The sequence below is a fragment of the Sclerotinia sclerotiorum genome, genomic scaffold (assembly GCF_000146945.2).
Source record: "Sclerotinia sclerotiorum 1980 UF-70 scaffold_29 genomic scaffold, whole genome shotgun sequence".
In the NCBI taxonomy this organism is placed as follows: Eukaryota; Fungi; Ascomycota; class Leotiomycetes; order Helotiales; family Sclerotiniaceae; genus Sclerotinia; species Sclerotinia sclerotiorum.
Window position 1 is genome coordinate 148,469 of NW_001820807.1, and position 12,731 is coordinate 161,199.

General features: G+C 40.8%; 5 protein-coding genes across 5 annotated transcripts; 1 reads left to right on the forward strand and 4 right to left on the reverse strand.

The window, feature by feature from the left end:
* Window positions 1–430: 430 nt before the first annotated feature.
* Window positions 431–1,220, reverse strand: SS1G_14077 (hypothetical protein; the record flags this gene model as incomplete). The annotated part of the gene is made up of 2 exons (XM_001584930.1): window positions 431–1,117; window positions 1,185–1,220. 2 exons carry the CDS (start codon window positions 1,218–1,220, stop codon window positions 431–433), a joined length of 723 nt encoding a protein of 240 aa, XP_001584980.1.
* A 1,658-nt stretch (window positions 1,221–2,878) lies between these two features.
* On the reverse strand, window positions 2,879–3,613 carry SS1G_14078 (hypothetical protein; the record flags this gene model as incomplete). Its single annotated transcript, XM_001584931.1, has 2 exons — window positions 2,879–3,117; window positions 3,307–3,613. The coding sequence occupies 2 exons, from the start codon at window positions 3,611–3,613 to the stop codon at window positions 2,879–2,881; spliced, it is 546 nt and encodes a 181-aa protein (XP_001584981.1).
* Window positions 3,614–3,877: 264 nt separating this feature from the next.
* On the reverse strand, window positions 3,878–6,272 carry SS1G_14079 (hypothetical protein; the record flags this gene model as incomplete). The annotated part of the gene is made up of 6 exons (XM_001584932.1): window positions 3,878–4,348; window positions 4,398–4,531; window positions 4,916–5,315; window positions 5,410–5,604; window positions 5,931–6,123; window positions 6,223–6,272. The coding sequence occupies 6 exons, from the start codon at window positions 6,270–6,272 to the stop codon at window positions 3,878–3,880; spliced, it is 1,443 nt and encodes a 480-aa protein (XP_001584982.1).
* A 420-nt stretch (window positions 6,273–6,692) lies between these two features.
* SS1G_14080 (hypothetical protein) lies at window positions 6,693–8,034 on the reverse strand (the record flags this gene model as incomplete). Its single annotated transcript, XM_001584933.1, has 2 exons — window positions 6,693–7,933; window positions 7,992–8,034. The coding sequence occupies 2 exons, from the start codon at window positions 8,032–8,034 to the stop codon at window positions 6,693–6,695; spliced, it is 1,284 nt and encodes a 427-aa protein (XP_001584983.1).
* A 2,180-nt stretch (window positions 8,035–10,214) lies between these two features.
* SS1G_14081 (hypothetical protein) lies at window positions 10,215–11,349 on the forward strand (the record flags this gene model as incomplete). Its single annotated transcript, XM_001584934.1, has 3 exons — window positions 10,215–10,390; window positions 10,446–11,100; window positions 11,248–11,349. The coding sequence occupies 3 exons, from the start codon at window positions 10,215–10,217 to the stop codon at window positions 11,347–11,349; spliced, it is 933 nt and encodes a 310-aa protein (XP_001584984.1).
* Between the last annotated feature and the right edge of the window lie 1,382 nt (window positions 11,350–12,731).

The following is a 12,731-nucleotide window of genomic DNA, read 5'->3' on the forward strand; positions in this document are numbered from 1 at the left end:
TATCTATGCCTGTTGAGTATGAGAAATTGGCACCATGGTGATGGGATGAATAATTGGCAGTTTGTGGGGATTGGAACATCAAAAGGAAAGAAGCACCATATACACCAGAATATTGTCCTACCCTAACGATCATTAATTTTTCTTGAAATTCCCTGCTTTAACCAGATCTCGAATGGAAAATGAGAAATAGTTTACAGATATATTCGCCCCTTGATCGTTCTTGAAGGCTTCATTGTACATGGGCACATTAACTATCGACTTCCTCGCCTTTAGACTGGGATGCCTATAACGTTGATGTATCTATATGTGACCGATATCTGAGCTATTTTATTTGGTCCAAAGAAAGGTGGTCATTCATCTTAACACGTGATTAACATGTGACATACATAATTTTGCAGGACCCTATACTCTGCTAAATACCAGGCCCCGTCTACAATTTTACCTGCAAATGATCCGCCTTTGGAAAAGAGCTCAAATCATACCCGTTTCCCTTCTCTATAGACCTCTTCCAAGCAGGTCTCTCATAACACCTATCCAGCCACTCATTCAAAGCCGGAAATTCCGTTGCCAAATCCACCCATTTCCTCTGTCTAATCATCGCCAACGGAAACTCCGCCATAATATCCACTCTTCCAGGATGACTCCCCATAAAAAATCCCCCCTCAGGACCATTCTTCAACTCTTTCTCTAAATCCCCCAATGTCTTCCTCAAAGCCGGCCCATCGAACATTTTCCCCTTGGCTCCAGGTCCATTACCTAGGGACTGAAAATCAAGCATAAGCATCACAGTGGATGAAAAGACTAACTCGGTGAGTAGCATACTCATGAGCATTTCATCGCGTACCCAGTCCCCATCACGGAGTCCGAATTTGTCGGACACGTCGAAGGTGCGGATGAGATAGGTGGCGATGGCGAGGGATTCGGGGATGTACCGATGGTTGTCGCGGGCGCCGGTTACGAGGAGTGGGGATTTGCCTTTGGGGCCGAGGGAGGCGAGGGAGGGGGGTGAGTGGTATGGGGCGGTTGGGTGAGAGGGGGGATTGCGTGTGTGGAGTTGGAGGGTGTACGGGATGGAGAGTTCTTCGAGGAGCCAGAGGATTCGTTGGGATTGGGAGTCCTGGTATTTGATTAGTTTTGAGGGTTTATAGATGGAATGGAATGGAATGGTGAAATGCAATATTTACACTGAGATGGTGGAGTGTGGGAGTATTGTCTGCCATGTTGATTGTCAAAGGTTTAATATGATGGTTAGAAGCAGAATGAAATAATATAAGCGAGATAGGGATATAAAATGTAGTATTGAGATTTACCACATGAAAAGACAGAGCTCTATCCAAAATCACCTCGAGTTATATATTCAGATGAAAAAACCGGTGACTTCATTCCATTGCAAATATAGAAACATTGAAAAGAATCCACAAGGTTCGGTTACGCAGAGAGGGGCCTCGGGATTTGACTGATTGGTGCTGAGTAGTCGATCGGGGAAATTTTGGTTCCGGATGGGAAAAAAAACGAACCATTATTCAGATGAACAGATTCATTTATGAGATTCATAGGGAATTGGGATCTAGCCGGTGATCGCGGGGTGGTTTTTTGCAATATTGCTTAGAAACCGACACATTCACGTTAGAAATATATTAGAATTATGCGGGGGAAAGCAATAGAAGATACTAAATGTTTAGTAATAAAATTAATATTTTTGAGAGTCTTTTGAAGTTTTACGTTCTAGACATCAAGTGGAAGATAGAAGAGAGAAAGTGCTGAAAGGAGAAGAAATTCAATACGTAAAAAGTATAATTATATATTCAAAATAAAAAAAAACAAATATAATAAAATTTTATTATTATATAACGTGTTTCATCACCCCGTGCACCATATCACCTCGTGCACCACTTTCACCTCAATTCCTATTTATAATCATATATAATTCAACAATTACTTGATCAATTGATTTAAACTAAGCACTATCTAATAATTTAGGATCTATATTATCATTAGAACATGTTCTTGCATTATGACCTGTTATTCCACATTTACTACAGCATCGATTAGTCGATGCCTCTCTATTAGAATTCCGCCCATTTTGTTGCCTATCGCGTTTAATCTGAACATCCACCTCTTTTTGTGATATAATATCATTAGCCTCTTGAATAGTGAGAGCTCCTCCTAAACGTAATTGAGTCTTTTTAGCGCGTCGACGTTTACTTAATCCTGTATTTGCCAATCGAAGATCGTGATTCTCAAAAGCTAAAATCGTGACAATACTAGCTAGGTATTCTACACCCTTAATTAAAGGATCTGTAGCCTTAAATATAGGTGTAGGAGAGCTAGAATGATGCCGAGCAATAATAGATCGTACTAAAAATGCTTGTGAAAGAGCTTCGGTGGCATTGTGAGATGTTTGTGAGACCCAATCGGGCATATGACTCGGAGGAAGCGAAGGAGGAGTAGGTGTACGGATTCGAATATCCATTCTAGAGAGTACAGCATCGGGATTAAAAGGGACTAATCCTGCTCCTCTAAAGCCTGCTTTCATATTCTCCATTGTAATTGCTTGTTCGTATGCAGTATTGAATGCTATAAAGAATTCGATTTTGGAGATATGATTGATATGCATCCGTATATACCCCTCAATTTGCTTGCTATATGTGCGTTTTAGCACACTAAAACAACTAACATCAAGAGGTTGGGTGAGATGACTCGAATGAGGTGGTAATCCGACGGCTTTAATCTTATGTTCTATACAATAGTTCTGAAAAGGGCTTGATTCATGGCTTTCATGTCCATCTAAGACTAGCATTCGATATGTACCCTTCGTTCGGAGTTTCGTATGCTTATCAAAATGCTTTAGTCATTCTAAACCTGTCTCATTATTCGTTCATCCATTTATAGTAGTTTTAACCACCCATTCGGGAGGCATATCCGTCTCGCTGTACCAATTGGCTAGGTGCATTTGTCCTTGAACAAGGAGATATGGAGGTATGTTCTCCCCCGTCGCATTACCACATACAATCGCTGTCGACCATTCTCTATTGCCTGGCTGTATTCCTTTACTTTTGCCACATCTATCTACACTAGTAATAACCATACTAGAGGATATCACTCCCATTATAAAACCTATTTCATCAAAATTCCATATATCACACTCCTATATTCCATATTTTGCCTTTATATTTTTGAATAGTTGAAACCACTTATTAATAAGTTTAGGATCCTCGCAGAGAGCCCTTTGGAAGTCGTAGGCACGATTAAAACGCGTTTTTAGAATATTGTGTCGATTCACGAATCGATATGCCCATTGTTTACCAACACGCTTTTCACCCCTCGATTCAAGAATGTGATTCGCCATACTTTCAACACTTATGAATTTAGGACTAAATCCTCGCTCATCCATATCGATTATATGCTGAATAATAACCTCCTCTTCAATTTTAGTAATTTTATGCTGTTTTTGACGATATTCGGAGGCAGGAGTGATCCCTTTCATTCTACGTATGAGTGTCGTATGAGTAATATTGTAAATCTTGGCAGCTTTCCGGAGGCTTAAATTTTTATCTTTAGCCATTGCCTCCATCGCCATAACGATATCGCGTTCATTTAATGTTGATACCATAATTATTTATTGATAAATCGCGTATTGAAGTGATTGATGTGAATTGAGGTGAAAGTGGTGCACGAGGTGATATGGTGCACGGGGTGATGAAACACGTTAGAGGATGTATATTTCATCGGATCAAGCTCGTGATTCATGTAGAATTTGCTTCTTCACAGCATCAATCATTAATTATACCCTGAGTTGCGCTTATATCTAGAAGCTAAGAGAGGTTTTCTCCATGGCTAATGCAAAATCAGTCTCAACAGAAGTAACCAAAACGCCTCAACCCCCCAAATTTCCAGCACTCCACCAATCATCCACGTTCCCCAACCCATCACCCCTTTGATGAAAAAAGCTTTCCGCCAAAACTGCCAATTCATCATCAGAATAATGAAATGGTGCTTGAACAAACTCTTGGTCTTGTCCCAGCATCCCATTTTCCCCCAAATTCACCACACTTGCATTTACCGAACTGGGACCGGAGCCCTCAAAATCCTGCCTGTCGACTCTAGTTGGTTCTGGTAATGATGACGCATGGCTTATTTCATGAGTGGCAGGTAGTGAAGCTGAATATAACGATGGTCCGAAAAGGCGACGGGCCGAGGTAGGTATTTCGCTCGATGACGAGTACTCCAAGATCTCCCAGAATTGACCTAGGTCGATGAGAAGACTGCGGTTGGGGGTTTGAGGTGGTGCATCAGTATTTGTATAGGTGGATGAAACTGTATCACAAAGTCGTTGAAGCTTTTCAGCCTATTATATCGTTAATAATCAATACAACCTTCAAGAGAATTTGTCTAACCATTCGAGCAACATGAGGCCACTCTTTGAAATCCCGAATGAATCTTAGACACTTGTCAAAGTTGTCACGCTTCTCCTGTCGTACAATTGGGTCTTCGGCAAAACATTCCTGTAAATATATTGTTGCAATGATTGCTACACAATGGGCCAGAAACGGATCAGAAACTTTGAAGGATTTCACTTCTAGCATATCGATATATCTAATGACCCAGCTAGCATGTGATGAAATCAAATCTGAAATATGCTGTAAGAATATTTCAGGGATGGCTGATTTGATATTTTTCAATCGAAGTGATAATAGAAGCGGGTTGTTTAGAAGGCAAAGATTCGTGTGATACAAGAATTGAATGAATAACCAAGGACCCCAATAATCTCGATTGGCATGCAGATCTTCGCTTGATCTTTGAGAGAATTTAGCCGATTTGAAGCGATGAATTTGTGAGGTTCGAGTCTCAAAGTCCATTTGCTGAGCCATGATTAATGCGTAATCTGATTGAGGAGACCATGGCGGTAAAGTACTTGGGTTTCCACGTCTCCTCGCGTAACGGGTAATCTTAAACCACACTTCGCTGAGCTGAATTGCGTATGCAACGACACCTTTGTCTTGAGTATCAGGTGTAGCAAACTCTGGTGACGATAGGTCGGGGGTTTCTCCACTGGTAAACTGTCCAGGATTTACCGGTTTCCCAGTTGTTTCCGGATACCACGGGAAATTGTCATCGCCTGTAAAATCTATGACGCTAAAGTCGGCACCGTGTAGTCTTTTGAGAAGGAATAAACTCCAAAAGCATCGCCGACGCTCTTCACGAAGAAACTCAGATAAAGGGGCGTGGCTCTCTGTTGTGAGACCTGCATTGTGGGCTAAACTCATAGCTAGGCTACTGTGTACGCTTGCTTGTCGTGTATTTCCATCTAAAACCTATTAGCAGCGCTCCAGTTTCGGATTAGTAGCACAAACTAGTGAAGTCTACTAGACTAAGAAGGCACAAAGACTGCAACGTAGAAAGTTCTACTCGACCTCCGAATATCCTGCCTGAGATAATCGATCGAGCTGCCTCCACATATCCTGCAACAAGCTCAGATTGGTTATCACGGAAAATCTCATCGTCTGAAAATCGTATGGCCAAAGCTAGGATCGAGAAAATCACCTCTGGGTCACGTTCGTTGAGTGTTTCAACAAATCTGTTTCGACAGAATACAGGCAGCGGCTGACAATCACAATAAAGCAAGTAAGTCTTCGCAATACTTATGATCGCCTCATATGGTGGCAGCTTGCTTCAACCTGATTAGTATCATAATTCAAACAACCGCATGTAAATTTCTCACCTACTGGAAAGTCTAAAAACACTCGGGGTCCTCATTGCCTGTCCCAATTGTGACAGAACAGGAGAATTCGAAATATGCCTTGATGCGCTCCTGCTCATTGATACTTGATTTGCGAGAACTTCTGCAAGTTGGGCTTCGAGTGATTTTAATCTATCTTCCTGGTAAATCTCGTAAGCTTCAGTATTCACACTGGCAGTCTTTTACTTACCAAATTAACGTCACTAGAAGATCTCACGTGCGCCGTTTCCTGTACTCGACTAGGTGTCGGCATTGGGGTTCTCTCAATTGAGGTTCTCCCGTTTGCATGATTTGGTCCATCATCAGCATAATAACAATTTTGTCTCAATCTCGCACAATGCGAGCATACTGGCTTCTCGCCTGGACATCTTGTTTTCTTGCGCCTGGTCACCGTTATTTATCAGTCCACGCAATATAGAACCGTTTCAATCCCTTCAATCCCCATTTCTTATGGCCGCTCCCTTTCCATATTTATTACGTACCTACACGGTTCACATGCTTGGCGAACACGTTTTGCTGGACGTTCTGACATTGAAGCACTTTTGATGAAATGTGCAAAAAGATTGAAGTAGTTCACAAAACATATTGTTGGTTCGTAATAGAATTAATTGTGTGAGTGGGATAAATTGAATAAAGAAGTCAATGCTATGCACTATGCCAGTAAGCTAAATTGGGAAGAAGCAGGGATTCCCGACGGCATAACGGAACAACGGAATGAAAACGGATGTTCTTCGGGTAATTCTCCTTTTCTACACAAGTCAAAGAAAGATTGTACTGGATATATGATCTACATGGCAAGCTGCTTATACTCCTTTTAAAGGGAGTTCAAGTAATGTATAGATCATGAAATCGTTCTGAACAAGGCTAAATATTGGCAAATAGTACAAAGTAGGATATCCAAAAATCAAAAGTACTCCTCATGTGCTCCTCAAAAACTGCAAACCGGATAAGTTTACAAGCTGGCCCTCATTCCCACCTCCAGCTGTACACCCAGAACTGCCCTCTCAACATCCGAATACATATCGTATTCATTCATCTCCTCGATCGTCAGTTTTTTCTTCTCATCTAATACTTTGTAGTTTGGGTTGGTAGTATTCGATGAGAATCCAATGCGTTCGTTGATGTTCACCCTGGCACGAGCACTAGCCGCTTGTACCCGAGAAGCTCTAGGTTTACGAATTTGCTCATATATCTTTAGACCATCGTTGATGCTTGCTTTTGAATTTGCGAATTCATATTTCTGCCCGAAAATTATACCCAGCGCAGCGGCGTCTTCCAAAGCCTGACATGCGCCTTGACTTTGGTCAGGAAGCATAGGGTGCGCTGCATCGCCAAGGATACAAGTAGACCTCTTTTGCCAATGCGGATATGGTTGATGAACAAATAGTCTCCATGGTTTCACGTCGGTTGAATTCTTGAATAATGCAAGAAGCTCGGGGTCGAGGTCCGGAAATGGTCTAAGGATATCCTCAACGGTAAGGTTAATATTCCAGCCTTCACCAGCATGGGGACTTTCATTTGTCGGAAAGAAACAGTAGAATGAGTGAACCTCTCCGTCTCGGCACGGTGAGAACACAATCTTGTGAATGCCTTGCCCCCCCCAAAACTCAATAGCACTATTTGGTGATAGATCTTTGAGTCCTAATCTTCTCGCATCTTTTGTCTCGATAATGCAGTGCAAGCATGTAGATGTAGATAATTGCCGATCTGGCACAATTCCCAAAGTCTTTCGTACTTGTGATCCAATTCCATCCGCTCCAATAATTAGATCATGTTTGGCTTGCGCACCATTCTCAAATGTCGCAACGCCCTGTTCATGATCAATTTCTGCGCATTTGTGATTACACTTTAAGATTGCTGGTATACCCGTATGGCTCGATCCTGTAGCTGAGTCCATCAACATCTCATGCATGTTGACTCGGTGGAACATGTTATAAACGTATCCCCATCTAGTTTTGTAATCGGCCAAATCGTATACATTTTGTACCTCTCCCGTTTTCCAATCATGCGATATCAGTTTTTCTAATACCACAGGTCGCCCGATTGGAATATTAACACCCCATTCTTCAAGCCACTTCGTACCGTTTGCCGCGCATGATATAGAAGCACCAACTTCTCCAGCGAAATCCGCTCGTTCATATATTGTGACTCGGTGGCCGGCTTGTCGTAAACTTGTGGCGGCAGCAAGACCACCTTTTCTCCCCGACTGATTAGCTTTCATGGACGACTTGCAAAGGGGATAAATACATACCTATTCCGCCACCAATGACACCGACATCCAATTCTCTCCACATATTGACAAACTCTTAAATTTGAAAGATTATTAAACTCGATGTAGGATCGCAGCAGCAATTGTGCACCTTAAAATATGCAATATGTATGAAAACAATTGAGATAATGGAGACTTATGTTGAAAAATAATAAACCGTAGAGGGTTTACCTACACACATTTTATAACTTCTTTATTACATCACCTTTCATTCTTGCCTCCGATGGATACAGCTCCGAGGTAGTCAAACGCCTAATCTGCGACATCTTCGTTCCATCCGTTCGACCCCTCACTTGATTGTCATCGAGATAGGAAACTGGACTGATTCGCAGAAATATCTGAGACTGAATAGTTTCCGTATCCGCCTCCGAAGATATTGGTTTCTTGAAGATGGGGATGAAGGTGTAATTCTTGGCCAACTGAACTTTCTAGCCTAATTGGGTCACCGCTTTGGTATGTTCTTGGCCCAATAGTCCGCTTGCTCAGCGAAACACACTTCTGTCACACTCAAGAATACTGGGTAAAGTATCTTGTATTAGAAAATACTAAGCTAAGGAGAAAAGAAGAAGGAAAACAAGAGTAGAGAGTTTTCCTATGATTAAATACAAACGGGGCATGCCACGTGACCCGGAGGTGTGAGGCGTCACAACTTCTACACCAAGAATCATCTACTTTAAAAATCTAAAACAAATCAATTTCATTATTATATATACTTTCTAATTTCTAAGTATGTAATATTTTATTATTTTCATATAACTTTATCTGATTTAAATATTCAATTAAAACTTAAATATAGAAAAAAACCCAAAAATTTATTATTGAAATCAAATTCATTTTAATAAAGAAAATCTTTAATTGAAGAAATCTTTCTCGAGTATTTTATTGTTTATTTGATTCTCAAATCAATTTCAAAATTTTAAAGCTGTAAGACATGTAGTTAAATTAATAGAGATTTTTGAAAAGGTTGATTTTCGATGAAGAAAAACTTTCTGTTACGTCGGATTTCCTTTGTATAGAGCTTCGTGCTCAAGATCAATCATTTAGTATACTCTACTATTAGTTACGAATTGCATTATTGTCATTACTTTAAGTCCCTGCTTGACGCCTAGTTATAAACCACCTCGAGAGCCTAGAGCACTTCCACGTGATCTAGACGGCAAACCTCGTAACACTTTCCCAGATATGGCTAAGGTTAACTACCTACCTAGAGCTTGAATTCTGCCGATTCATCGCCTAATTACGTTAGGCCGTTGACTTGTCTGGTGGGTTCAGTTGGCACGTGAACACTTCTGGACGATTGAATCTGATCCGCTTCCGATCCGTTAGCTTGTAAAATTTATCCGAATTTGAAGCGCAAGTAGCTGCTGACGATGAAGACATGGAAGATGATATGGGGGATGATATTAGATTCCGAGGATAGTGGTGTACTGACCAATAAAAGAGACATCAGGAAGACTACGAACTCACCATTATTGATAATGTCAATGATGGAGTAATGACAGATGAGACTAGGGTTTGATATTATATAATTACAGGAGTTCTAGAAACAACTCATCGCACACTAAGCGAAATTATAAGGAGGCTAATGATTTTTTATTTATTTGAATCTTCGTTATCTTTATAAAGAACTAAGATTATTTTTTAGAATTTATATTTAATATTGTTAAAAGGAATGACCTTACACAGGGAATAGTGGGAAGCTGATAGGGCAGAACTGAGGTAATATTGGTCTAGTATGTTAATCACTCTTTTAAGTTCTACGGAAGTGCGAAGCTCTCCTACAGAGAGCTTCTCAATCTAGTCCTAATAGGACTAGTGCCCTGTGCACGTGCTACGCAGGAACCATTCACTTTAACAAATATATTAAAATAAAAGTTTTTTTTTAAAAAAAAAATTTAATAAAGTATTATATAGTATATTAAAATAGAAGAGTTTTAAAAATAAATCAATCACGGGTAAGAACCGGGCCGTGTATAACTGTAAAGATATCGGTTATTAACTAATTGTTATCTTATCAATTTTATATAAATAAAACCACAATAGAATTCCAACTTTTGAGTTGTTATATTTATAATGATAGATATACCCGAGGTTTATCCAAAAAGGTGAACAAATAACTTGCTTGCTGCACAACAACTTCTTATCGCGCCATCCTTTTTGGTGTTATTGACAACTTTATCATCTTACAAGAGATTGTCAGTCACAATGGCTATTGCTGAACTTCCATCACTCGATGCTGGTGAGCATCTTTTGAGAGAGGAAGTGAGATATGCGCAAGAGCACGACTTGCAGACTTTGAGTGTCTACTCCCCGAGACACAGCAGGGTTGTCGCGGGCGATGTCTCAGATTCCATTGCAACATCATCCAAGATATGGATTATGTAAGAAACGTGTCACGTGTTTGACAATCTTCCTCAATTCTAACATCTTCTCCAGTTACATCCATGGAGGAGCATGGCGTGATCCACTTGTCACCTCGTCCTCTTTCGTCCCAACGATTAACCGTCTTCTATCTTCATCCATTAAATCCAAGATCGCCTCTTTTGTCTCCATTAATTATCGACTTTCAGCCCATTCATCTTTCCCTCAAGATTCTTCCTCAGTCCCCAAGCATACATACCGCAATGCCAAGCACCCTGATCACCTACAAGACATATGTTCGGCGTTGTCTTACTTACAGTCCAAATACTCCATCGAAGATCAATATATGCTTGTCGGCCATTCGTGCGGAGCTACGCTAGCACTGCAAGTTCTAAGAGGAGAGGAGTATGCCCGTTCTTGTGGTATATCATGTGAATCTCTGAAATTCAAACTCCCACAATACTTTCTTGGAGCAGCTGGAATCTACAATTTGAGGTTACTTCGTGATACACATCCGCATCCTGCATATAATGAGTTCCTCACTGAGGCATTTGGAGGCGATGAAAAAGCCTGGGATGAGGTTTCACCAGCGAGGTTTCCGTACTTCATGGGTATCGGCGGAAAGAAGAAGGTTCTTGCTTTTGCTACTTCGCCCGATGATGAGCTAGTTGATGAGATACAAATCGATGTCATGGTGAAAAGTGTGCAGGGCGTTGCTGATGGGGTAGTGGTGAAGAACCTCAAAGGTATATTGAAAGGGACGCACAATAAAATATGGGAAACTGGAAATCTGGCAGTTGCAATAGAGGAGCTTTTATGTGCTCCCAAATCGCCGAATAGGGACTGCAGTCTCTAATTTGACTTCATTGAATTTAAGTTGGCCGAAAGGATCCCATTCCAATCGTTGATTGGTGGTGGATATTTGAATACATTTTTCCGTCGTTTGACTATTGCTCAAGTTGGATTATACAGTGTATAGCAGAGGAGAGGAAAGGACTAGCATTGGCACGAATCTGTCACATTATCGGTACGGCAGCCCGTCCTGCCAATTTTGGGACACTGTTTACAGAACCTGATCATGCATAATTAGCTGATTTTGTTCGAGATATGACGGACGCACGGAATTAGGAACCACAAGCTAAATCATATCCTGTGATCTGCCGTGGTTAGTTGGGGTTCTGTGATTATTTTGGGGGCGCCACTAGGTGCTCTTGTGGAGTAGATTTGTACTGGTGATGCCTTGGGTGAATTGAAGGGTCTAATTCTTCAGACAATACATGTTCAATTCCAAGCAGCCATCAACGTATGGTATGCAACTCTCATTTTTTCAGACTTCTCACATAAGGATTCCTACAACATCTGACCAAGTGACTTCCAGTTTCCTATATCAAAATGTTCTTTGTATACTCCATTACACATTTTCCTACCTATAATTCCCCTTCACATGTTCTCCATCTCCAATTCCACTGCTGTAGTTTTAACTAGATATACTGCAGCAGTATAGAACCCCATGTACTTTCATAGCCCATATACCCAGACTTCATATCTCGAAGTCTGCCACAGCGCTTCCCGTCAACTGCTCAAATCGACCTATGACATGATCTAATCGTCTCTATCGGTCTTTAAGAAACGGTCGAACGGTGCGATAAACTATGGACAGTAATAGTCTCCATAAATCATTGACCGTCAATATCGAAATTGTATATCATGCTCTACAAAGATCTGTTAGAGATCTCATACGGTGGAGCTGCTTCGGCTAGTTTTCTTAGGTATGTGGTATTGTTATAAGAAAGATAAGGTGGTGCTTTCCGGAGGCAACAGATGAACTAGTTGTTATTTCGAATATGTTTGTCGTGATTTTAGTTTGATTTGTTCATGTGTACGAGATGAGCTTGTTCCTTCTTGAAGCATAATAACAGGAAGCATTGAAAGTTGGGTCTTGAACCTGCCATGGAATTAAAGGCTCATCTAGCATTAAGTCCCTGAAGTACTGCCATCAATTAGTATCATCATAAAGCATATATTACCGTACCGGTGTTATTAATCATATTCTCCATTGTCCAAAGTGGGTTAATTATTATAAGCTCAGCCAGCACACCTTATGCTTCCTCAATTGGCTTTATTTATAGGGAGGGAGTATCCCGATTATGAATTGTATCGTTGATACTCATGTGTATCCAAGCTTTGATTGAATGAGTATAATCCGTCGAGTAATCCTTCCTTCCGATGAAATGCTTTTGGCTGCAAGGAGCGGATTCGGCATGATACTTCATCATTCAACAGAACCTTTGGATATACTCGACTTCCGAGGGAACACGATAACGGAATACATATCCTTCCTGTGTACGTTCTCTTTTTTTT